Source organism: Leucopleurus acutus, assembly GCF_964270905.1.
Source record: "Leucopleurus acutus genome assembly, chromosome: 21".
Classification (NCBI taxonomy): domain Eukaryota; kingdom Metazoa; phylum Chordata; class Mammalia; order Artiodactyla; family Delphinidae; genus Leucopleurus; species Leucopleurus acutus.
The window spans coordinates 14,298,554-14,326,002 of NC_139163.1; the positions used below are offsets into that span (position 1 = coordinate 14,298,554).

Here is a 27,449-nt window from a genome sequence, read left to right on the forward strand (position 1 = left end):
AACAGAGCAATGCTTATATACAACTGTAATCCTGTCAGCAATTCGCAGTATTTTGAACTAGGTTTTTAAGCTATTTAGCATCCCCCAAAAGTAGTTCTGAAGCTAATGCAACTCTTGCTCCATTTAACCCTCACCTCGACTTAAACATTAAGAGATTACAACATGAAACACATTTGAATTACTCTACAGCACCACGTGACAGTCCTTCTGAAAGGTTTAAGAAAGAAATCTGAATTCATAATATATAGACTTAAAGAGCATCCTACCTTTTCACAAATGGGACTGTTGTCGTTTGCATCAAGGACTTTGACTTCAACTATAGCTTTTGATGAGAAGGTCCCATCAGTTGCTGTGATAGTCAGAAGATAATTGTCCCTTTTTTCCCTATCTAGAGGTTTCTTCACGTAGACCTTCCATTCATTCTGTATATTTTCAATAGCAAACTGCCCCAAAGGATCCCCTCCTATTAAATCAATGGAAGGAGATGACAGTCAAATTTGTTGAAATAAATTGTACAAAAGATATATAATATTATGATTCAAAAGAATTAAGTTTTAAAGAAAGTAATTGCACTTAAATTTATTTTATTAGCTTTCCCATTCACTAACCCCTCCCACCCAAAACCCTCAAAAAACCCAAACAACAAAGAAAGCAGCACTAAAATGTGTATTTAAATGCAGCATTAAGCCAAATAAAATTTCAAGACGATCAGTAAACATTTTAGCCTATACTGAAACTATAGATTTTTAAAATTATAATATCTTTTTTATACAGTGTATAAAGATCAACAGAATGAATCATCAAAATCAGCCTAATGAAACAACTACTGGCTTTGCTCAGGCAAAGAACTTGAAACATAGCTTAACAGATGTTATTTCTACTTATTTTAGATATACTAAAATCGTCCCTTCAACTCTCAATTTCCATAAAATACATATCTCAGAATTTATACTTCTAATACAACTTAATTTTAAATTAAACCATTCACTTTAAACACGTTACCTGTTATGTAATATGTAACTTGTCTGTTGATCTCTTCAGAATCAGCATCCGTGGTACTCAGGATGGCAATTACGCCCCCTGGTGGATCATCTTCACTCACAGTCCCTTTATAAATCTCTGCCGTGAACCGTGGGGGACTATCGTTGACATCGGTGACAGTAACATCCACAATGGCTGTGGAGGAGAGCTGAACCTTTTCACCATGATCTGATGCAACCACCTTAATCTGATAACTGTCTCTCTCTTCGTGGTCAAGTTCCTTTAGGGTTGTAATCCATCCTGTTTCCATGTTAATGGTGAAAGATTCGATGACTTCTACACTTTGTGACTGATCTAGACTATACATAACTTGGCCATTGGTTCCTGAATCTAGATCAGACGCCCTGATCTGGATGACTCTGCTTCCCCCTGGCAGGTTTTCAACAGTAAATGCCTCATATGGACTAGACTCCAAGACAGGGCTGTTATCATTTGCATCTTTCACTTGGATACTAACATCTACAGAAGTCACCACCTCATAGTCATCGTGAGTGCACCTGGCAAGTACGGAAAACTGGTACCACTTAGTTGTCTCATGGTCCAGACCCTTCTCCAGTTTCAGTCTCCCACTCTGTCTGTCGATCACAAAGAACTCATCTCTGTTGCTCTCTGGAGTATTCCCTTTGACTAGGCTGTAAAGGACAGTCTCGCTATGCTCTGCTCGAATGAGATCTATTTCTGTTCCAATAGGAACGTCTTCCGAAACTGTATAGGTGTAAAATGGTTCTGAAAACCTTGGAAGCCGCATTTCTGGTGGAAGTACTTTAACATAGACGGGAACAACAGATTCTTTGGGTGGAGACCCATTATCCACAGCTCTGACAAAGAAAGTGAAGACCTCGTTTTCTAAGCCAATTAAGCTTTCTTTTGTAGTTATTATGCCAGACAGTCTGTTAATTTCCAAATTCTCTTTAACGCCTTCAGAATCTGCTTCAATGGCATAGGTGATGTCGGCATTGGATCCCTCATCAGCGTCACTGGCAAGGACTTTGATGACCGACGTCCCTTTGGGAGAACTGGATCCAACATTCACCTCAAACTTGGTTGCTCGAAACTGTGGCGCATTATCGTTGTCATCTGTAAGGATGACGTTAATGGTGCAGAAAGCAACTTTTCCACCAGTGTCCTTGGCCATGAAACGAACTGGGATTACTTTTTCCACTGGGGTTTCTCGATCAAGTTTTTCTAAAGTAAAGATCTGTCCTCTCTCATTTGTGTAAAACCTGTCTTTGGCAAAGTCATTTACAATATGGTAGGTAACGTGACCGTAAATACCCGAATCCCCATCAGTTGCTTTAACCTCGGTCACCAGGGTGTGCAAGGGAGCATTTTCAGCAAGCTCCACTTCATATTCGTTCTGAAGAAAAATGGGACTGTGCAAATTGCCTCCAATCACGCTCACATGAACCTGAGCTGAACTCCTAAAAACTCCGTCAGACACAGAAACCTGAAGGGTGTACGATGGCTTCAGGGCGTGCCGGCGCAGGTTGGAGAGCGTGACGATCCCCGTCCTGCTGTCAATGACAAAATTCTTATGATCATTGCCAGACAGAATGGAATATTCCAACTTGTCTATGTCTGAACTGTCCGCATCATAGGCTTTGACACAGGTCACAAAATGCCCATGGGCAGCGTGCTCGCTAATTCTGGCTTCATAAATCTGTTGGTCAAATAGTGGTGGGTGATCGTTGAGGTCGGTGACATCCACTGTGACAACCACTTCGCTGCTCAGAGGAGGCATGCCGCCATCAACAGCCCTTACAAAAATCTTGTGCTGCTGGAACTGCTCAAAATCCAAAGTCCTAACCAGGGAAATGAGGCCAGTGCTGCTGTCTATGTGAAAATGATCATGACTCTTGCTATGATTCCCAAACATATGGTATGAAATCCCTCTGTTTGGTTCTGAGTCAGAATCTGTTGCTCTGACTTGAACCACGGATGTGCCAATTACAGATGCCTCGGACAGGGTGGTGGCATAGGACTGCTGGGCAAACATGGGAGGGTTGTCATTGACGTCTTCCACGATTACGTCCACAAAGACCTCAGCGTGAGCACCGGTCAAGGAGTCAGTCGCTCGGATGCTCAGTTTATATGCTGGGTGGGACTCAAAGTCCAGAGGCGCTATGACATTGATAACTCCGGTGTTGAAGTTAATAGTAAACTGGCTGAAAGGATCGCCATCTGTGATGCTATAGAACACTTTCAAGCCCTCTGGACTGTTGGCTTGTACGTGGACAACGGGGCTGTGCATCTGGACGTTCTCTGGAATCTCGGCGCTGTAGAAAGGCTTTTCAAACACAGGCATGGCTTTGTTCATAACGGTGATGGGAACCATGACTTCAGCCGAAAAAGCTGGGTTTCCTCCATCTTTCGCAACCACTGTGACAAGATATTCTTTATTTAAGGTGTCAGGTTCAAACTGTTTTTTCAGTGAAATTTCCCCCGAGGCTCCAATTTGGAAGTGTTCGTGGTGCTCCTTGAGGTAGTAGTGCACTTCCCCGTTCCTGCCGCCGTCTCTGTCGATGGCTGTCACGTAGCGAATAACATGGCCCACGGCGGTATCCACTTTAACGACGGCGTAGTAAGGCAGGTTGACAAACACCGGTGCATTATCATTCTGGTCTTCGACGATGACCTTTACAATGACACGGGCCACCGCTGAAGGCTTGCGTTCTTGTGTCACTTCCACTACCACATCAAAGGTCTCCTGCTGTTCACGATCAAACGGTATGCCAGTGGTTGACAGAACTCCGGACGTGCGGCTGATTTTGAATCTGCGATCTGGGTTGAGGATGTGATAAAACAGGGGCTCGTTGATTGGATTCCCGATAGCAGTTATGACAGCTAATCTTCTGGCTTCAGTAGAATTCTCTTTCACTACCACAGAGTAGAAATCTTGGGTAAACTTCAGCTGACTTTCTTTGCTTTCTTTCACGTTAATTTTCACAGAGGTTAAGCTTGCAAATCTGCCATCAGAGGCCCTGACAGTTAACTCATAGCGGCTCCTCAACTGAGTTGTGTTTTGTACAGTTATAGTACCAGTCTTGTGGTCCATTAAGAACTTCTCCCCGATGTTGCCTTCGGTGATGGAGTACATTAACTGTGACAGTGCGCTTGAATCAGCATCTGTAGCATTTACTGTAATGACCTTGACTCCTTTGTATGTTGGCAACAAAAGAGATGCTTCATACAATGATGTGGAGAACACAGGAGGGCAGTCATTAATGTCAATAACATGGATAGTCACGTTGGCTGCATATTCAGCAAATAAACATGGTGTTCCCATGTCATGAACTTGTACAGTGAAGTGAAAAGTACTTGTTTGTTCATAGTCCAAACTTAGTACTGTGTGAATAGCACCAGTGCTGGAATCAACAGTAAAATATTTGTGTATAGCTGGTTCAACAATGTGATAAACAAGCAAAGCATTTGATTCTTTATCAGCATCAGTGGCTCGAATAACTAATGGGACATTCCTGTCTGTTAGGACCACACTGTGAATTGAAGCTGATTCGCTAATGAGCCCCGTATATTCTGCCTGCGTAAAAACTGGCAAGTTGTCATTTTCATCCTGCAGATGCACTAGAATGGTTGTATTCGTAGACAAACCAGCCATGTTAGTTCCCTGTATTGTCAATGTATAAATGGGCAAAGTTTCAAAATCCAAAGCTTTCTGAGTGATGATACTTCCGGAATGTGGATTAATATCAAAGGCATCAGCTATATTTCCATCTTTTATTTCATATACCACGGATGACTGACTATGGGCTGTAACCATTCCGACGAAACTCCCAATGCTGATAGTTTCACTAATTTCAACAGAATACTCTTTTGATGTAAACTTGGGAGAGGCGTTGTCAGCGATGGTGACAAAGATACACACAGAAGTGATTTCACTCATTGGTGGGTTGCCTTTATCTATAGCTTTTACCATTAAGTCATATTCCACTTGGTTACTTCGATCTAATTCTTTGGCAGTTTTTATAGAGCCCAAGATGGGATCAATTGTAAAAGAATTTCCAATGTTTCCTGGGAGGAGAGAAAAAAGCATGTTAGAGAAAAATACAAGGACCTATCAATATTCGAATGGAACTTGTTTTATTCAATTTGTCTCATTTTTTCGATTTGTTTCATTTTTATCTACTCTAAGGGCAAACTTTTCTGTTTTGTCTATAGATTACGAAAAGAAACAGAAGTAATATCACTCTGTACCTAAAGCCAAAAGTCACTCTCTCTGGTTGAATCAGGAATGTGTTGTGGAAGGATCTGGTTATCCTTCCATAAAAGAGTTTAGTTAATCATCTCCAAGAGTCCCTCAAAACCCCTTTGGAATATATTTATTTATCACTTGCAAACTCTCAAGAATCTTACCCACTATGAAAAGGGAAGACTTCAATTAAATTTAACAAACTTAAATAGAGTTGGCCCTTATTTTATGCATTCGGGGACTTGATGAGTAAGCCTGTGTGTACTCTGCCCCACTTTATGGGTTTTTTTCCCAAGATTTCAGTAATATCCCCTGAATTTTTTCAGGTCAATTTAATTTCTAGGTGAGTGGTTCTCAACTGGAGGTGCTTTCACCCAGAGGGACATTCAACCGTGTCTGGACCCCTTTTTGGTGACCACTACTTGTGGGGAGAGGGTGCTCCTAACCTCTAGTGAGTAGAGGCCAGGGATGCTGCTAAACATACTACAATGCACAGGACAGCCCCACAGCAAAGAACTTTCTGGTGCAAAATGTCAATATTGCTGAGGCTGAAAACTCTTAAGATTGTTTTACTTGCTTTTCTTTAGACATTTTCCAGCTACGTTATGTACATGTATTTAGCTGCAAATGCAACTCCACAATATTCCATAGTTTTGTGCCACTTGAGCTCTTCCTGAAACCAGGAGTTTACTACAGTTCTGCAGTTTACTCTCTTTCTGGGTAGATCAAGGCAGTGTGAGGGTCCTCAGATTCGATCCAACCACGAACCCTTCATCCCTTTTCTGTTTTATAAACAAAGAGTCCAGAATCATTTATTCTAGTCATAGAACTGAATTGATCTAGTCTGAGGAGCTGCCGCAGAACTTGCTGAGGCAGAAGATCATGAAGCTCCCCATGCCTGAGTCTTTAAAAGCTTACTTGACATATTTCAGGGGAAAACAACTTCGAACAAGAAGAAAGAATGCCTACTGATAATTCCTTTAATCTTGAAAATGTAGCATCTGTTAGGAGTTAAAAATTCTTTCTTTCATCAGAGGGAATTTATAGTGGAAAAACGTATAACTTGTTTCTTAGTAATAAAAATGATGTATTCAGTGATTAAAAAGAATCCCTTTTATAAAATATACTTTTCTTTAAATCTTGGAAAATTTGAACTATTACACTTTACCCAAAACAAAGTCCACTTGCCACTTAACTGCCTTCTCAAATTCTGTGTTCCTCGAGGTCTGCAGTCGAGCACGGCCCTTCATAGACCAGAATTACTTGCTGTGACTTGCAAACCAGGGGCTCAACCAAGCACTCCTTCCTCCACATCACTGCTAGTAAACACTTCCTCTACAGCTTTCATTTCCTTCCTTTAATACATTTTCCAAAAATCCATGATAGTTCTTTCTGAGGCCAGACCCAGTCTGGTTTTCATTAAGTCTGCCTGGCTCTGCGTCCCGGCCCCAAGGCCATGCCTCAACCTGCAACAGGACAGAGGTCCAGAATGTCTCCAGGCCACGAAGCTCTGAGCCGAACCCTGGCTGCCTCTGCCAGGCCTCGCAGACACTAATTTCCAGCCTGTGTGTACCTGCGAGCGCCAGTGACCCCAGTTCTCCCCCACTGTGTTTTAGTTGGTTATTGGGATTCCAAGGTCCTTTCTCAGCTACCTTTGCATCATCTCCACTTCCAAAGCTGTGACTGGCTGACTGCTTGGGGGGCTGTGAAAACCTCTGGACAACTGTCTTCATCCCCACTCTTTACTACCCTACGTCTGTACTAATAAAGTAGCTGACCTACCATATTTTATATTCCGTCATCTAGATGCATTTCTTTTACTTTGTACAGTGAAAATCTTAAAGCTTCAAATACACAAGGCCTCACATGGAGGAATAAATGGATTTTATCTGCAATGAGAAGGCTCCTCAATCAAGTGAGCACATCCTCATCTCGGAACCACTGGGCTTGGTGGGTCCCTGCCTGGAACAGTCTTCCGCCAGCTATTCTCACTGCCTCTCCATGCACGCGTTCATTCATTCAGGTTTTGCCCAAATGCCTCCTTCTTAGAGAATGTGGTGGTGAGGCCTTCCTTGACCTCCCCATTCAGCCTGGCTGTTTCTGTCCCATTACCCTGTTTTTTTTTTTTTTTCTTTACAGCACGTATTGTCACTTGTTCTTATCTGTTCTCCCACTAGGATGTAAGCTCCACTTAAGCATGGCTTGTTTGAGTCATTATTTTATCATCTCTGCCTAGAAAAATGCCTGACACATAGGAGACACTCAGCAAATGTTTGTTGAATGAAACAACTTTTACACATGTATGGAAAGAAAACAAATTAAATACCAAGCAGGTTGATCAGCAGCTTGAAAAAAATTAATACATTCATTAAAGTACCATATTTATATTTCTACTTGGTTTTGTTTCCCTGCGTTTATGCTATACTTCAATCACTACCAACAACCACTTGTTAGATGCGGCACTTCATTTAAAAGTATTAGCAAAAGGAACGTGTCATGACTATTTGGAAATCTCTGATAAAAAATTTTTATTAGCAATGTGACATTCAAAACATTCTTTATTACTTGCAGTATCTCGACTTTGATAAAGACAGCTCTGAGCTTGTCAACGATAACAAGAAGGTTACACAGGAACACAGCTAGTTAATCAGTATATGGATCCTACCTGTATCAATACATATGCTACGGCAGAAACCATCAGATTTGCAGATGGAAAGCAACACCATATTTATGTGGCAACACTGAGGGCTGCTGAGTGGCTTGAATGTGTCCTTGTCTGATCTAGTAATAGCCACATTCACCAAATATTGAAATATACATATGGCATTTGTGAACAAACTAATAGGGCAGTGACAGAAGTCTGTACTAGGTTGGGGCCTTAGTCATTCACTGTAGGAGCGATACTGGTTATTTCTAAATAGTTTTAAATTGTTCTTTCCATATGAACAAGGCAGTTATCTGGACAAACATGCAAATGTGTGCTCGTCAGCTATGACTGTATTACACATGTACACCCCAAAGGGCACGTCAGAAAGCTGTGTGCAGGACCTGCCTCTTCCCACGGTGGACATGCCGTGGATGCTGACTGCCCCACAGAATGGCAACCTCTGTAAAGCTTCAACTGCAATTACATTTTACATAAGTTTGGGGAAGAAAACCAATTCTAATCAATAAGTATATTTATGGAGTGTCTTCTATTTCCAGAGGTTATGACAGTTTTGAATTAACAATCATCTACTTTAAAAAAATAAATAAAACGCTACAGCCCAGAGTATGGCACCGATGTGTCTCTTAACCCCTAACTCAATTATTACTGAAAATATTCTTTAATTACTTCCTTTTTTCCCTAAAGACTCCTCATCAGACCAAACCTTTTGCTCCATAAATTGCTGCTAATATAGCCTGAATTTGTAACTACTCTTTTGAACTTTATTAAATGCAATCTGACACAAGTCAGAAGCAGGTGACTATGAATACACTGTTGAATGAAGGCTGTGTGACCATTTTACAGTGCCTACTATTCAACAGATTTACACACATACAATTCTACTGCATTTTAATGGTAGTTGTTTCCTATAAAGTAACCTTTATAGCATGATTTTTACATTACCAAATCTATCCAATTATCTTCTTTGAAGCCCAGAGTTTATATCAGAATAGGCCCTTGGTATTATCTATTCTTTGAGTGGAGACACAGTTCCATTCTTGGAATACCGAATTACTAATCCCATCAGTCATTACAAGCATTTAAAGAATGTGCATGCCTTCAGTCAGGCACCAACAATCATATTTTAAACGCCCAATTGCTGAAAACTATGTGAAAGCTAAGGGAAAGTTTAACATTTTCTCCTACACAAATCCAGTAAGTTTGTCTCAGGGGGGAAAACTATTTTACTGAAGTGCTCAGGCATGTACAAATGGAATGCGCTTTTTTAATGGTTAAATTTCTGAACCAGTGGAAAAATCAGTTTTATTCAGGGCACTAACTACACTATAACACATTTTAACACTGCAACCTCAGACAGTATATGAGGTCTTATTTGTGAGGGATGGCTTAGCTTGGTCATTTTCAGGGAAATAAATGAAACTTCAAATATATTAAGATGAAAATAGTTTAACCACATAAAACACATTGATAAAGCAAAGAAGTACTCTCCATTTGCTCAGCTTTGGATTATATGATCTTCAGTTAATTGTACCTCTATCAATTCTAATGCCTAGAAAAGATACATAATTTCTAAATATGCAGAGGTATGGACTTACAGAAAAAAAGTTAAGTGGATGATCTCAATATTCTAAAATCACTATAGAGAAAGAATGAAAGAGTCTAACCTTTGTACTGACAATGGCACTGAGAAAGATGGAAAACTGGAAGCTGCCTTCTTGATATTTAATCACTTACTCACAGTATTTGGCATGACTCGGGCAAGTCCCAAAGCTAGATGATTTCTGACTGAATAAATCACATGCTCTAAAGCAGATCCCTGTTTCAATCAGGGGCAGAATTCTTTTGCAAGCACATACATTTGTGGACCGATGGTAACCCCTACCTATCAAGCACAAGTACAAATGCTCCTAGCAGGGCACCGGGCATATAAAATGAGAGTCCACGGAATAAAGAAATGAATGAGTGAATAGCAGCATCAAACAGAAAACAGAACAACATTTCACTTTGTCACCACCGTTTCCTGGTGATCCTCCTTCTTGGAATCACCAGCAAGGCTCTGGACCTCTTGCCCTATCACACCCAGAGCTGTCCAGGCCCACAGTTCCAGTTGGTCTCCCTGCTTTGCTGTCTCCCGCCCAACTCCAGCAAGCCCCTTAGCCTTTTCAACATTTCTTCAAGCCCTCGTCCCAACCCTGGGACCTACTGTACCAACCCAATTCCATGAACGAAATGCAACTGTGAAAGATGCATGGGGGTGAAAGTGGCAGAAAAGCAAAGCCTGGAAGGGGTAGAAGAGACATGGACACCCTTTATGAGACGTGACCCAGTTAAAACTGGATGAGTTGGCACTCTGTCACAGAGTTTCCTGCTCTGCCCAAGAGAAGATATGCTCTGACTAAAAGAAAAATGTTAAATCACTAGGCCAGCCTTACCCTAAGAGTACTTCATAGTTTATGGAGGAAAACGATTGTGTGGTTAAAACCATTTTGGAAATCCTGAATTGGTCAAATAAAGTTTTCTTTACTGCAGGACTTCTCAGAGGCTTGAATTATGTTAATATTCTGAATCTCCAAGAACATTACCCAAACATAGTTAGGACTCTCTAGCTTTGCTTTCCAATGAATTAAAAGTTAATTTTTTTTTCTTTCTCCTAACATGTAAAATGGTAGCTATCAATTTAAGCAGTTTTGATATACAGAAATGTTTCAACATCTAGAACTAATTTTAGAAAAAACATACTTTCTAACAAGTGCAAAGTTATAAACCTATAAAAAAAGTGCAGTTATAAAAAAAAAAGCAGTTATAAAAGCAGTGCTCCAAAAATACCTGATTCGATAGAGTACAGCACTTCAGCATTTTTCCCTTTGTCCTTGTCCAGAGCTGTAACCTGCAACACAACTGAGCCGACAGCTGCTGATTCATAAACCCGCCCTTTGTAGGAGGAGCTCGTGAACCAGGGGGCGTGGTCATTGGTGTCGCTGACATTGACAACAATCCGGGCAAAGTTGCGCTTTACAGGGACATCTTGATCTCGTACCTAAAAGAATCAGCATAATATTGATCCTGTTAAAGCTTTCCTTAAAATTGATTAAAGATCACTATCAATCACATGGAACCCTGCAGGAACCAAACAGTGTGTCAGAAGGATGAGCAGAAAGCCCTACCATGACTGTGAGAACATGCTGCTGAATGGCTTCATGATCAAGTTTTTCTGCCGTATAGAGAGAGCCAGTTGCAGGATCAAGGCGAAATTTCTTGAGACTCAATGGATCGATACTGCTCTGCAGAGTGTAGATCAGTTTGTTTTTCTCATCTTTATCCACAGCACTGATTTGCAAAATTTCTGTTTCTGGTGCTGTGTCTTCAGGAATAACAACTTCATATTTTGATGTAGAAAACTGAGGACGATGGTCATTTGTGTCTATTACTTTGATGAATACCTGTGATGACAAAATTACTCACGTAACAATAATATTCCCAATCATGATGTTTTAGTATTTAAAGATTCAGGGGAAAAAAATCAAATGCACACTGAAAAAAAAAACCCTAATTTTTGAGCAAAATGAAATTCAAACATGAGAAATAAAAGCAACCAAAATCCAGAATAAAAAACATCTTTCAAATTTTTCATTGACATATTGCCTATATAAATATGAGTAAGATAATAAAAACGTTTCTAAATTCCTGAGACTAATTTTTGAGGGAAAAATGTAACACACACACAAATGTAACACACATTTCTTTCTGAAATGCAGGCTTAATTTCTCTTAGGTCTCCACAGAAATTTCTAGATTGCTCATGTAAAGATAAAGAATTTACTTTACCAGGATTCACAGAAGACTGATTTCCTATATCAGATTTGCACCTGTAACTACCAAGCTACTGAGGTGAGTGTGCTGCTTAATGGTCACAGTATCTGAAGTTCTTGTTCTAATCTTTGAGATTCCAAATCCCTACCAATATTATGAATAAAAAGGAAAATGAGAAATGTGCTTTAAAATCCTTATAGTTTTGTGATCACAAAACTACACAGAGAGTAAATACATTTATTTCTTAAAAGCAATTTAAACACACGCGAGAGAGAATTCTCTTAAGTAGGTCATAAAATAAATATTAAATAAAAACCTTAAAGGGAAAAAAAGGAGATATTTAAAAACTCAGTCCCAAATTAAATTTAAAAAAAAATTTAACTTGACAGTAAGAAGATTAATTTTCAGATTGAAAAGACACATGTGGATAAGGCATAATGGAAATCACTACAATTGTAAAAGATGGTCACAGTTATAAACAAGAAACATGAGCTTCACTAGCTCATATGGAACAAACCTCACTAGTCCGAATGGCACAGGAGGCCAAAGTCCTAGTACCGCATGGGGGAGGGTGGCGTGTTAACCACACGGGGCCAAGAACACGGACTAGAGGCCTTTCCATGAAGACAATACCACCGTTCTCCTAGAACACTGAGACCTCAGCGGTGGATCTGTAACATTAAACTATATGAACACTAAATGTATCCACCAAACCACAGAAAGGGTTTATGTGAAAGTTATGTAAACATTTAAAACTACAGATGCCTCACTTTGAAAGACATCATCAATGATGATCCAGAAGCAAAGGCTATAAAGATAATTTCTATAAATTAAATCACTACATATTCATTTCCACTACACAATTTTTTTTTTTTTTTTAAATTTTTGTCTGCGTTGGGTCTCCGTTGAGGTGCGTGGGCTTCTCATTGCAGCGGCCTCCCCTGCTGCAGAGCACGGGCTCTAGGCGTGCGGGCTTCAGCAGTTGTGGCACGTGGGCTTCGCAGTTGTGGTGCACAGGCTCAGTTGCTCTGCAGCATGTGGGATCTTCCCAGACCAGGGCTCGAACACACGTCCCCTGCGTTGGCAGGCGGACTCCCAACCATTGTGCCACCAGGAAAGTCCCTCCACTACACATTTAAAATTTATTTTCTCATGGAAGGAGTGTTGGGCAAACACAGTTTAATCCTGCTCCAAGATCAACTGATCCCACCTAAATATGAACAGCTGAAGTAAGAACAACCCTCTTTGATAAAGCAGTTCAACTGACACATATTTCCCAGGCACGTCCATGCTCGGCACTTGCTGCATTTAAGGAGGGTGTAAAGAAGTATGGAGCACCCCTGCCCCCTGAAGCTTTCAACCTCACTGGGCAATGCCTTGTACATACAGGTTTCCTATGTTATCAAGGACGTTTTCAGGAGTCCAGAGGTGGTGCAGGCCATTTAGGAAGCTTTCGAGGAGGAGACAAGCTCTGCTTGCACAGGTTTTAGGTTGGCAGATGAACGTATACTGGGGTAGGAGGAAAAGCTCAGTCAGAGATGGGAAGGCGAGGGTGGAAGGGAACATCCTGTCTCTCAGACACCTCAGAGGAGGACCCTGAACCGGGGGTGACAAAGAAAAGGAACAGGGAGAAGGTGGGGTCCGAGAGCAGAGCCTGGCTCCCGAGCAGAGGCTGAGAACTGTGTGGCCTGTGTGCTCTGAACTGTCTGATGGGAGCAAATCACCTTCCGTCCTCCTCCCAGTCAGGAAGACCGTGCTGGTTGGCAGGCAGTGCAGGATGAATCGCAGAGACAGAGAATGGAGACAGGAAGGTGAGTCAGTGCCAAGCAGGGGGACAGGAGCCCAAACCAGTGCTGATGTGCAACAGGGAACACGCAGGGAGCGCTCACTGGGGACAGGCCTGAGGGCTTGAGGGGCCAGCACCCGAGTGTCGTCTCACTTTGTCCTATGAGGGCAAAGTCGCTGTGCCCATTTTCCAGAGGAGAAATGGAAGCACAGAGGGTCATAGCCACCTGCCCATGCATAGGAGTAAGAGGCAGAGCCCCGATTCAAACAAAGTGGCCTGCTCCAGAGTATGCAATGCTGATGTTCCAGAGAAACTGAAAGAAAACAGGAAAGCAAAGCTGTTTCAAAGAAAGGGAAAAAAATGTGAACTGGATTTGGTAAGTTACCTTGAGATAACAGATAAAGCAAAGTGACGTGATTTAATATTGGACAACATCCTCAGCGGAAACAGCAGGACAACAAAGCAAGGAAAGCTGCTTCAACAGAGCACTGGCAGTTACAGCACGATCCTCCGCTACTCCCCTCTGCGAGGATGCTCTCTGGCTTAACGGAAAACACTCTCCAAACCTCAGATCTGACACCTGCTGCTACCTACCGTGATGCGGCAAAACCTGTTCCGTTGGTTCCTGAGTTTCACCTACAAACAGGAATCTACCTGCTGTGTTCCAGTGCCTTGTCAGCTGGGTTCTGATCTCTGTGTCCCTCTTCAGCTGGTATTTGCTGCTCTCCTCCCACTCAGATTCCTATCTCCCTGTTCTCAGCCCCAGACTGGAAATCAAAACCTAATTACTGGTCATTGTTCCCTAATGACCCACACCTGGACAGGTCAGCCTGGGATCTGAACCGCTCTCTGATACTCTACCTCTCCCTGCCAGCAATTCACTAGGATATTATCAAGACCCTCTGAAAATGACTCAAAATAAGTTACAGAAGTATGCCCGAAGCATTGAAATTGAAGAAATTCTGTGTCCCTGAGAGAATATATTTACTGGGTTTTATGGGAATTTTAGTCACCGTATTTCATACTAAGCTCTTAACTATACTAATGAAAACTACACTTACTGTGAGTTATGTAGTAAGTGATAAATGCTACAGGTAGATATATCATCTTTAGTAATGAGAAGGCTTGGCACAGAGGGTCATTTCTACTGGTTATTAAATTTCCTTTGCTAGACTTCTGGTTAGTCAATTACTTGAACTGATCTACATACAGTTACACTCTTTAACCTTTCAGAATTACCCTGTTCAATTTATTACAATTCTTGATGCCTTTCTTCTCATTTTCATGCTCTAAAGTCTAGTTTCTACAATGAGAACAGTTACTGACAAGGCTGAAATTTTAATACTGTGCTGGTACTTTTACATGACAACCTCAAAATGACCCCAAAGCATGATTCATATTATCAATTTTAAATACATTAAAAATCATAAGCATTTGGACAAAGAAATAAGGTCATTTCACAACTGACTTTAAATTATCTATTCATTTATTAATTGAAAAGACATCACAGACTAATTTTTATTCTTCAATGCAACTAAATGATTTAGTAAATGATCTGTCTTAAGATTTAAAATAGTATAATCTAAAGATAGGAAATTGGAATTCAGAAGCATTTTATCCTCTAACATTTAATTTCTTCCTTTTACTTTTCACACACAGCACATTAAACACAAGGCTTTGGCTTTATCATTGTAATGTAAACTCCAAGAGGGCAGGATTTTGTTTCCTACTACTCAGCTTCTAGAACAATACCTGGCACACAGCAAGTACTTAAGAAGTTCTCAAACAGCCCCCACTGTGAATCAGAGAAACTGATAAGAAAGAACAGAACTTAAATGTAATTTATAGAGTTCTGACATTTCAATTTGAAATGCCAGTAATCGGACCATGTCTTAATCATCAGATAGGAATAAAGATATTTAAAGGAATAGAACAGTTTTATCAGTTATTTTACACAGCCTAAGGTAGTCAAGGGGGGGAAAAAACCCAAAAAAGTGTTTTAAAAGATAATCACTTTAACCAGTTTTAATGCAAATGACTTGGACAAGTCATCCTTGACAGTGATATACTTTATACTAGTACAATTCAAAATGAGCGTAAAAATAAAAGATTTTGATGGCATAAGGTGTTTTTTTTTTAAGTCTTCTTTCAAAGTTTTCAAAACTGGTTAATTACATTCAAAACCTAAAACAGGATTTGCAGTGATATTTCATTCCCTAAATAAAAATCCTTGCTGTGTACATGTGCATAAACTGTATCAAAATAGTAACTTCTGATCTGAGAACCTCAGAGGGCAGAATCAATTGCTCATATTGCCTGTGGACAGTTAGATCAGAACACTGTATCGTCAGCAATTTGCCTACCTGAGTCAGTATAGTGGTGGTTCCATCTGTAGCCTCGACTGTGAGATTGTAGTTTGATTTTTGTTCTGCATCAAGAGGTTTGGCAATAATGATGGTTCCAGTGCCCTTGTCCACATCAAAGTGACTATCATAGTTGCCACCTAGTTTAAGTTAGGACAAACATTAAAGTAAAAACAGGTCACGGGATGAAAATTTGTCATTTATTTTGTGGCTTTCTAATTTTTAATGGCAGTTTTAAAAAAAAAACGAAGAAAGAAAGAAAAATTCCTGATATATGGGTCAAAGTGATTCCAAAGAGCTTTCATTTTGAAAGACCAGAAAAGAAGGACCAACTGGAAAGACAATGCTGGCTTACTAGGAAAAAAAAAAAGCTGAGCCGTAACTGCCGAGGAAGCTACTAAATGAGAGGAAGCAAGAGAGAAACTCTGAAAACAACAACAAAAACGTTTCTAATACGACCAATGAATTACTTTCAGTTTGTTTTTTCAAGGGTTCTGAATACCTCTTTAACTTATATCTCAGTAGCTACATTTCATATCATTTAGTACCCAAAAAGTTGGCCATTTAAAAATTTACTAAAAAAAAAAAATTTGTGACGATTTGAGCATATTGCTCTAATGAAATAACTATTAAAAACAAATGTTAACTCTGGAAAAAAAAAATTGTGGTAGTTATCACTGGTTAGTCCGGACTCTTACTAGTTGAGAATTTTCACTATTTGAAAATTTTTCCCATTGCTGTCATACACAAAGCTTAATGAAAAAAGGTTTCTGTGCTACTAACATTATCCAAATGCATTCCCCATCATATTCCAGATAAACTCTCTTCAAAGCCACTGAACTTGAGATACTTATATCAATGAAATGGAATGGAATGAAAATAAAGTCTAAACGTCATGATGAAGTTCTATTACTAAATCCAACCAAAAAGGAAAACAGCACACACACAAAACAGTCTTCAGTTAAATCTAAAAATAAGGATCTAGGGATGTATGGACAGTCAGAATGTTTGCAATTGGAACAGGCGACCATGGGCCCACTATGAAAAGAAAAAGCAATGAAAGATGGTCACTGGAAAGAAAAAAGTTTGAAAAATGGATGCTTTTCTTTAGATCTCATAATCTGAGGCAAATTATGTGATCTCAGCAGATACCTTCTGCTGTACAGTTCAGGTCACAAGTCATCTGAAAGACGTAAAACACTTCTCTAGCAAATGTGTCTCCTGGCACAGCCAAAAAGAAGCAAGCATGGAAGGCAAGCACAGAACAAGGAGAGCAATCAATCAAAGTGGTTCCAAAGGCAGTCAGTTTACACGTGAGGTTAGATGCTGCGCAGCCGCAGTCTGCCCACCTGGAAATGCGACAGGAGTTACCGGACAGCAAGCAAACTATTCTGACTGCAGTTAACTATGAAAAGAATCTTTTTTGTTCATTTAAAACTAAACTGTAATGGTTTCGTAGGTGTTTATAACATGAACAATTTCATACAAAGACCAAAGTAGGGAAAACAGCCCAGCTGTCTAGAAAGTTCAAGAGGTAGAGCCTGAACCCCTGCGCCCTGTGGTCCCTGCGGCTTCAACCTGCTGAGACAGCAACTGGGGCAGGAGGGCTCCGGGGTGAAGAGGGAAAAGGGATATTGGGTTCCAACCAAAGATAACCCGAACACGTACTTTTGATTTTAAATATACTCGTAATTAAAATACTGTGAAGAAATAAGAATTAAAAAACTAAGACGCCAAAGTCTAATGTGAAATTGTTTTAAGTACGTTGTATTACATTCAATATCTAGCTAAATTCAATGACAGACAAAAAAGAATTGGCTTAGGCATATAATTTTTATCACAGGGTGATTTAATCTAGTGAAGCCTGCTTTCTACTGAAAATGAGGTAAATCAAACTTAAAAAGCCACAGTTGACACTATCCTTTATAACTTATAAATTTTAAGCATATTCCCTATAAAATACTGACATGCGACAATCACGTAGGCATAGTTATTTTAAACATTCAAATCATAATCACTAAAAATAGTTATGTGCTATATGTTATGTATCAAGAGGAAAAATTAAGAAGCTGTGCTTTTAGACCAAACATTCAGATTTCTCTGTATCTCTTTGGTACACTTTTAAAAACTTTATTTTTATATTAATAAGGTACATACAGAGCACCTATTTTAAACAAGTTTAATATATGTTGGATATAGTGAAAAATTTTGCAAGCAAACTACTGCAGTTTAAAACAAATTCTCCACTTAAAGGTCTTACTCCCAATTTTAAATTCTGAGATATGCCCCAAAATCAGAAAACCAGAGGCGGGTTTCCCTCAGTGTGATCTATACAAGGATGATGAAAACCGTCATGAAGCTTACCAATGATGTCAAACCAAAGAGGTATGCCTGGAGGCTCAACAGCTATTACTCCAATCATGTGAGCAACTGGATCGCTTTCCATTACAGTAAAGGTAAAAAATGATTCTTCAAATGAAATTGGCTCCGGGGACGGTTTGGGTTTGGAGATCCATTCAATATGGAGTCGAGTGGTTGATGACTTTTGGGGGCGACCATTATCAACTGCCTTAATCTATAAAATATGGGCAGAGGGGATAAAAACAGCAAATGAAAAGTTGCATCCCATAACTGAAGCATTGATTGGTTTGGTCTGAAACTGAACCAGTTTCAAACATTTAATATCTGTGCGGTATATATTCCATGTTAATTCCATATTCCATTTAACGCCTGATAAAAAGGGCAACCTTTTTATGCCACACTCAACATAGATAACGAGAACGACAACTAAAAAAGGGAAAAGCAAACCCATACTTCCCATTGTTAGGTACAGCACTGAGGCCATTTTACTGAATAGAGAGAAAGTTATGAGAGACATAAGACTAGATTAACGGTCAAATCATGGAAGAAATTCAAAGACTAGATCTTCACTCACTGAAAGAATATCATATTCTCCAGCTCCAGAAAACTTCTTGGACAAAACCACTCCAGTTTTTGGCTCAATAAAAAATTTGCCATGTTCATTTCCCTCTTCAATGCTATAGGAGATTTCTGCATTGGGACCTTCATCTTTGTCTGTAGCTATAACACGATATAAAGGCTCGCGCTTGGTGTTTCTTTCTCGTTCTGGTTTTTCCCGCTCTGGGAGTCTGATTTTGTAGAACTTCTGCAGGAACTGAGGCTTGTTGTCATTTTCGTCAAGGATCTTCACAATTACTCTTGCAATGGTTGACTTGGGGGGACTACCATTGTCTGTCACTGTAACCTGTTTTTTTTGAAAAAAAAAATAACATCAAGAAATGTTTTTAAAATATACTGTATAAAAAGTGAATGTCTTCTTCCTAATGACAATCACCTTTTCTATAAACCTCTGCAAATTCACACAGCACTATGGACACGTACCGATTCCTCACTCCGACCACAGCCCTGTGAGGGGGCAGGGCAACCTCTCCATTTTCACAAAGGGACTGGGGGCAGGCCGGGGGGAGGCCAGGGGCTAGGAAAGCACCGGCTCTGAGCCCTCGCTCTCTCCTTACCCGTCACCCCTCTTCCTCACATGCCCTAACTGTAAACGTTAAGCTCTCAAAAACTCAGTATTTTTAAGCGAAGGAAGAGATACGTGAAGATTTTGCTTTTAAATATTTAGAGTCCTCTTGTACATGCTTAAAAATAAAATCTCCACATACTGCATTTAAAAACTGTCATTTTTAAGCTTCGTCAATAAAATAAGTTAAATCATCCGATTAAAATGCATGCTAAGTAGCAGGGCTTTTAATACTAGCAATCATCATTTTATTTTGCCTGGCTCTCTCTTTTCTTTCTTGTACAGAAGATTTCCATGTTTGGTAGGGTGAACATAAACATTTAAATTTAAGACCAACTTATTAAATGAGATTTTCAGTAAAAGAAATGTAAAGTAACTTTTATTCTAAGTAGATTATTCATGTATTCATTTTAGGAATGAAGATCTGAGATTCTTGAGGGTTACGCTGGTGAATGCTTGTGAATCCATGAGAAACCATTTCACCCTCAGATCCAATGTTCATTTTCAGTTCAGTGTGCACATTAAAAGGGACGGCCGTAGTTACTCCCCTCACCACGTCATCCCAAGTGAATTAATGAAATGCTAAAAACATTAAAGTAGACTTAAGTTTTCTGTGGAACTATGTTCTTTCTGAAGCTTGGCAGGTGCAAATTCTGTTGTTTATAAAAGTGGGAATGAATGTATCTTCATGGTACTTGTCAAGAGTACTTAAGTAAAGTAGCTGCTTTAATTAAAGCACGTGATTTGCCTTCCCAAACTCTCAAAATGAAACAAAATTATAATTACTATTTTAACCTCTCAAAACATTTCCTTTTGATCAGTTTTCATGTGATCGTTAGGAAAAAAGAAAAATTAAAGAGAAATACAACCAAGTACTACGCTTTGTAGCATTCGTCAAATCGTTTCCTCCGTTTGGGTTCCATAACTAGCAGCTGGGCGACAGAGCTTTTAACATGTTACTAAAAATACTGTCTTCTTTAAGACAGTCAAAGCAATGCCAACACTGGCCCTCAAATAAATTACCACAAAAGGGCTACAGAGAAACATACACGATATGTAAACTAATCTTATTTCCTATCAATATCTTAATATCATCTTCCAAGTCCTAAGTATCTTATACCTGCTCCCACCCAGCCTTTGATATTCATTGAGAAGAGAGGGCTCCGGAGTGAGGCGGACAATTAGCAGGTGTGTAGTGCGGTTCTAATCAGGGTGAGGGGGCCGCAGCAGGACGCCACTGTTCGTAACCTGCTGCCTTGGATATTTTGGCATCTGTTTATCTTCTGGGGGTTGACAGGGGTGTAAAGCAGACCCGAACTATAGTCACAACATTTTCTTTATTTTCCTTTTTATTAATGACCATAAGGTGATATAACAAAATAGCAGCAGCTCTGAATTACTAGATAATATGAGTAAGATTGCTCTTTCCCAAATTATTTATGATTACGAGATTTTTTTAATTATTAAAAATTAAGAAATGCTTACTTCTAATATGTGTTCACCTTGCTGCTCACGGTCTAGTTTCCTGGATGTAGTCGTGATGAGACCTATAAAATGATAGTTCATGAATCCTCACAAAATAAAGGTAATTACAAACTGCTGTAACTGAAACCACACACTGAGTGTAGAAGTTTGAGCAAATGCCTAACTTATTCTGAAGAGGAAAAAATTATTAATCCAGGTGAGGTTAATTATTTTATTTACAAACAACATAGTTTATACTTTCTCATTTTAATGATGCTTAAAAACATTAGATAAATGACAGAAGTATTAAGAAAATGGAAAAACTCAAATCAGTTACATTTAAAAAATTTGTTTAGTAGTTTCAACATACATTTTGTCAGAAAAGATTTTTAAAAAGTGGGATGAAGTTATCCAAGATCTCAACCTCATCCATATCTGCTGTGACTGCTGCAGAGATGATTAAGAATTTTCAGAAAAAACTTCTGTAACTGTATTAAAAAGGACCACTGGAAAATATAATGTTGACTATGATTTATTATCTTTGGGTCGTCTACCCTCAAAAATAAAGAACTGTTATAAAAAGTATTGTGATTTTCCAGGTAATACTGCTCAAATAACAATCATTTAATTTCCCCAAAAAGGAAGAAATGATCCTCAAAGAAACCCCATATTCTTTATTTCTTTGATTTTTCTATCAAACTAGAATAGCGATAGTTTAAATCTCTCTCTAGAGCTTCAACGACTGCTAAACTGTCAACATATGTTGGAACCTAGAAGGCCATTAAAACTGATGAAATATATTCTTGTACTTCACAGAAATTAAAAACAAAATTCCCCAACCACTAAAATAACCACTGCAACCTGTGTTGATAACGGACAGGTGCAAACTGAGTGATTCTGAGGCCTTTATGTGGCAAATCACCGCTAGGACTAATCCTCCTGCCCAGCTTTCTGTGGTTTTCCACAGAGAAATACCTCAAATAACTCATATTTAAGAACAGATTTTATCATTCTAATTGATTTTCTATTAGCCTAACTAATTTCACAAAAATACCAATTAAAGGCTATTCAAAATGTTTCCCTAAATTTGGACATGAAAGACTTATGTTTTCATTTAATTCAAAGTTTTTCTTTTCTTAAATAGTCACTAAGAATCTACATCAACATTATCTTCCCCACCATTCAATGAAGCAACACTCTCTTTGTAATAAGGACAACAGAAGACTATATTGTAAGCTAGAATCTGGGGTTTTTCCAAAACCGTACTTATAGATTAAAAGAGGTTCAAGGAAAATGCTTCACAATGCTTAATGGTGTGAAAATGTGGCTTACTGTGGCACAAGCTTGATTTTCATTAGTCGAAAACCTTTTAAAGTTAATCCCTTTTTTTTTTCCTGTCAAAAGTTTACCACCCTTTCTGATTGTCGTTTTAAGCAGTTCAAGAATGACAGGAAATTGCTGTGATTAGTCCCATCTAATTGTCCTCATATACCCATCAAAAACTTGCTGTTAGGCCACAGCTTGGCATGTTCACAGCAAGATAGGGTTCTGCTCTGCAGAACATAATCATTCATTGCAGGGATATCTGTTAGCAAATAAGTATCTGTAGCAAATAAATAAATACCCGTTAGCAAATACAATTTCCTCACTTTACAGTTTCCTTATAGCACACCAGACTGCTAAAAAGGATGGACTTACATCTGTATTATCAATTCAATATAAAGACACAAAGCAAACCTGACCATCTCCTAGGTTTGGAGTTATTTGCATGCTCTCTATACTTAAAATTCTCTCTTAACTCAAATGGAATATTAATTCCATTCAAATGCAATGAATCCTAATGTTCCTTTTTATCCATTTTTTTTTTGTGCCCAGCTACTCCTACACACTCCTCCACCTCTCAGCTTAAACATCACTTCTGAGGGTTCCCATGACAGGCCTAGCCTGGGGTTCTGCTGCGGGGCCTCCCAAGCTCTTTCATTTGCTTTATCATAACATCACCCCACGGCACTCCTTTAAAAGTCTTTTTTTGTATCCTTCAAAGTCCATGAGACTCTGCCTTTCCTGTATATCTTGGTTATATTGTTATATCTCTGTTATCCTAAAGAAACACTTAAATGTGTGAACACATGAATTTCTTAAAACCATAAAAGAACAGAATTTTAAATATGCATTGGAGGAAGAGAGGCACGTAAACTACACTGAACTTGGAAATGATACAAATTTATAGCTTATATAGGAGCTAACAGAAAACCATTTAACATATATTTACAGGTAAGATGTGTCAAGCACTGTGACAGATGGTCCAGGTGATGGTGACGTCCAACAGACATTTAGAGGCACAGATGTGACGTGCAGGGAAGTCAACAGAGGCAGAGACAGACTTAGTTATACCCCAAGTACAGAAGAGAGTATGAAGAATGGTGAATGGTGGGTCTACCAAAAAATAAAGGGTGGGCCAATCTTATTAAAGTAGGGGCCATGAGTGTTTAGAAAGCCATGAGGAAGCCTAAGGAGCAAAGGCTGGAAGGGAAGCAGGTGTCCCAGAGGCCACAGGCAGAGAAATTTAAGGAGGAAGTCTCTCCTCCAAGTACTTCAGAGAAGCTTGGAAGAGAAGATAAAGTGAGAGCCAGGGAGGCAGGAAGCAGACGAGGAAAGGAATTTCTTTTACGAGGAGGAGACCATTCCGCAGGCTAACAGGGTGTATGTAATGAGTGACTGTAACCACGAGGGAAGATAAAGATCCAGATGTGAACTAACCAGTACAGCAGTCACGAGCCTCATGTGGCTACTGCAATTTCAGTTACAGGTAAGATCTCATGAACATGAAAGATATTTCAGACTGAAAAAAAAAAAAAAAGACCTTTCTTCCTAGATTCGCCCACTTGTACCAAAAGGAATCCTGTCACAAGTGTCACAGTGTTCTGGTCCTGAACACCATCACCAGGGAGGGGCAGTGCATGTATGTCCTATGGGGATGGCGTGAGGTGGTACAGCTCCTAAGAGAAGGGGAAAACAAGTGCTTCCTGTGGAATTTGCATACAAAACGAACCCCAAAGAGAAAACAAAATGTCCTAATGAAGCAGGCACATACTAGGAAAACCGTGGATGCGCTCTGGAGGTACAGTCAACTGCACCGGGAGGGGAACACAGTGGAAATGCTACCCAAGTACCGCACGCTCCAGCCACACCAACTTAGCTCTAGAATTCATGATGCATTTCACAGCCACTTTCACCTCTGTAATTTCTGCACATCTCCATCCTGCTAATCCTTCCACCGTGCCTGCCTCACAAACACCTATTTTCATAAATGAATCCAAAGGGTACCTTTCCTATATACATGTTATTGACCCTGTAGGTACTGAATATCTAATTAGTGTATCCACTTCTTTCATTTTAAACACTGGTGCTCACCTGTAATGTTTATTACTAAGTTCCAGAAGGAGCTATAGTTAACTGAAACAGCACAGTATTTCAGAAATGGAGAGAAACCTTTAAGATTACCAAACTCAGCTACCTGAGCCAAAGATAAATTAATTTGTTCCAATTCACCAGTAAGTCACTGTCCGAGCCAGGATTCTAATTTCGTTTTCCTGAGGCCCAGATGAGAGGACTGGGGAATTCTTCCCCACTCCCCATCACACCACACTGCATAATTTACTGCATCATGGTATTTCAACTCTCCAAAAACTCTCAACTGTGACTTACACGAAGTTTAAGAAAAAAGAAAGCTGGCAATGTTCATCATCAGTCATTTAATAGGTCCAAAAAAGCAAGTTAGAGAGTAAAATAGAGTGGGCGAAGGCAGAAAAAAGCATATGCAAGTGCTGTCTCTTGTAACAACTTTATCTTTCTTTTCTCCTGAGCTCTGTTAAATTAAAAACAGAAATGAAGACAAAAAACTTCCTTGCCCTAAAAAAACAATCCTTTCTGTAGACCAATACCATTATAAATGTAAGTGGACTGAGTGAGCAAATACGGCTTCTTCTCACCAATTCACAATTACAAGTTTGCCCCATAAATGTATGTAGAACTAAGAAACCAAACTTTCCTGTTTTTATGAACATCATTAAAAAACTATTTACAGCTTTTCAATGCCACTATAGCGCTTAGAGAAGACTCCATTTAAGACAGAATGTTAGATTAACTATAATGCTTTAATGTAAGATTTTAATATTCGACATTTCTTATAAATCAATACCAAAAACCACCTCCAAGCTTCCCAAAGTTCAAGAGATCAAATGGACTTCACGAGGTAGGCGGCACGTAAAGGTGAACTTACGGGATTAGTAGGTGAAGATAACGAAATAGTCCACATCGGCAAAACTGTATTTATGCATTCATTCAACTATTTTGTGCTGTCCACTCAGAATGCAGAGATGATTAAGACTGACTCTTGTTTTCAAGAAACAAGGTCCAGAAGGCAAAGACTACATTCAAGAAACAGTGAGGTAGATGAGAATGTAGGGCACATATAGAAAAGAGCACAGGTCCTTGCTGAGGGCTCTGGATTCCAAGGAAGTTTGAACTTGCTTGGATGATGTCTGGTCATCTCTGTTGTTCCAAGAGACAACCAACCCACCAGCCAATATGTGAGTGGGGCCACCCGGGACCAGCCAACCTCAAGCCAACCAGCCAAGTGAGACCAGCACTACATGAAAGAGCAGCCAAGCCTGGCCAAGATCAGAACTGCCCAGCAGAATCTTCAACTAAATTATGGTGGTTGCTTTAAGCCGCTGAGTATTAGGACGGTTTGCTCTAAAGCAAAAGTCAACTAATGCCTCAAATGAGCTCATCTCTAATTGTTATTTGGCTTACTAAATGCTCAGGTATTGTGCTATGAGATTTAAATGTATTATCTCATTCAACCCATATGTATATATATATGGCAATATCTGTACCATAATAAATGAATTAATATTTTTACAGGCTCAGAGATTAAGTTGCTTACTCAATGTCATCGAGCAAAGGGGTGAGACGGGAGTTCAGTAAACACAGAGCACCGGAGCCTGAAAGCCACATGAAGAATGAGAGAAGCCAAGGAGGGACGGAAGGCTTTGGTTCTGGAAGAAAGGGTTTGAAACGTCAGCACTATGAATGAAACTAGATGGCAGCTGGAGAAGAAAAAAAAAAAAGGATTTCTGAGTAGGATTAAGGTCCAACTGCACTGAGAGAGAAAATAACTTGCAATCTGCAGTTTTTGAAGAACCAAAACTGTGAAAGAAAAGGTCCTGGCTCTAAAAAAAAAAAAAGTTGCATGGTCATGTGTTCACCTTGCTTGGCAGGAAATTTACTTTGAATCATTTTCCAACTATTCTACTTGAAAATAAGCAGAGGAAGGGGAAAGATCAAGGAAGAAAACAAAAGTTTGCTCACCTAATTAACATTTCCCATTACTCTGATTATTTTTGTCTAACCCCTGCAACAACTTTGGCCTTCTTATCCTTTTGCTTATTTTATAGTAATGCATGAACTACAGCATCATATGTGCCAGAGAAGCACCATCCCATAGAACTTTCTGCAATGATGAACAAGTTCTACAATTGGCACTGTCTGATATGGTAGCCCCCAGCATACATGGCCACCGAGCACTGGAAATGTAGCTAGTGTGTCCGAAAGGCTGAATTTTTAAATTAATTTAAATAATTCAAATTGTCACAAATCATCTCTACTCCTTTGGAGAGTCTCCAATTTCAAATTATATATGTCAAAACCCCAAACTTTAACATCTACAATAGTCAGAATCTTTTCCTGTGGTTAAAATTTGAAGCAGTATTTCAATAGCAAATGTATTTGTTACCAAAATCCAAATTTTGTAAGCATCTAACAATAAAAAAAGCAAAAATTTCCAAGATTTTGACACACTGATACTGCTCCAACAAAGCCCCCTTCCTCCTGCCCCCTCCCTCTTACTAGTCTCCTCACTGGGCTCAGCTGGTGATGAGGAAGCCTGGTTTGCTTTTATCAGTTTACAGATGCATGTGAACACCTAAAAATCGAGAGTCTCTGTGTTTAACAATGACTTTTCAAGAATCATGATTTTACCAATGTACATTTTTGCTTTTGGTGAACTCTTGCTAAAACCAAAAATTAATGAAATGTATGTTTATAAGCAATAATGATGTCATAAAGTTCGCTAGCTCAAAATCACCCACTTGTTCAGTCTGTACTATGCTATTCAACTTATTTTATAGAATGTCTTCCCCAAATATGTCCTTCTGAGACACACATATAAAAGCCAAGACAAGGCCCTTGTCCTCAAAAGCATACAATTTCCTTAAGGAAACAGCCCTTGTACCTCTGTATCTTTTTCACAATGTTTTATTAATCACAGCCCTATTCTGACTAAGCCTTGACTGTAAGCATGCACTTTGGGTGTATTATTTTCAACTGTTTTCCCCACTGATTTTTCTGAAACACTTGAATCTATTCTGTTCTTCACTAAGTTTAAGAACTTTCATGGTGGCACAGTTGGTGGTAAAGGGAGTATTTAAAGTCTTAGGTGTCTTCAGTGTGGACAGCGTAATTTCTTCAATAGTTGTTACTACCGTGATCTGGAAATTCCAT

At 39.4% G+C, this 27,449-nt stretch overlaps 1 protein-coding gene across 4 annotated transcripts in view; it reads right to left on the bottom strand.

The window, feature by feature from the left end:
• FAT1 (FAT atypical cadherin 1) overlaps window positions 1-27,449 on the bottom strand; it is a 122,391-nt gene that overhangs the window by 25,400 nt on the left and 69,542 nt on the right. For all 4 annotated transcript variants that reach the window (XM_082863992.1, XM_082863993.1, XM_082863994.1 and 1 more), the window contains exons 4-11: window positions 20,904-20,965; window positions 18,810-19,139; window positions 18,239-18,449; window positions 15,875-16,014; window positions 11,081-11,356; window positions 10,743-10,953; window positions 1,003-5,070; window positions 267-463 (exon numbers count right to left, since the gene is read on the bottom strand). In XM_082863992.1, the coding sequence (XP_082720118.1) occupies window positions 267-463; window positions 1,003-5,070; window positions 10,743-10,953; window positions 11,081-11,356; window positions 15,875-16,014; window positions 18,239-18,449; window positions 18,810-19,139; window positions 20,904-20,965 (5,495 nt within the window). The remainder of the gene's footprint in view (window positions 1-266; window positions 464-1,002; window positions 5,071-10,742; window positions 10,954-11,080; window positions 11,357-15,874; window positions 16,015-18,238; window positions 18,450-18,809; window positions 19,140-20,903; window positions 20,966-27,449) is intronic.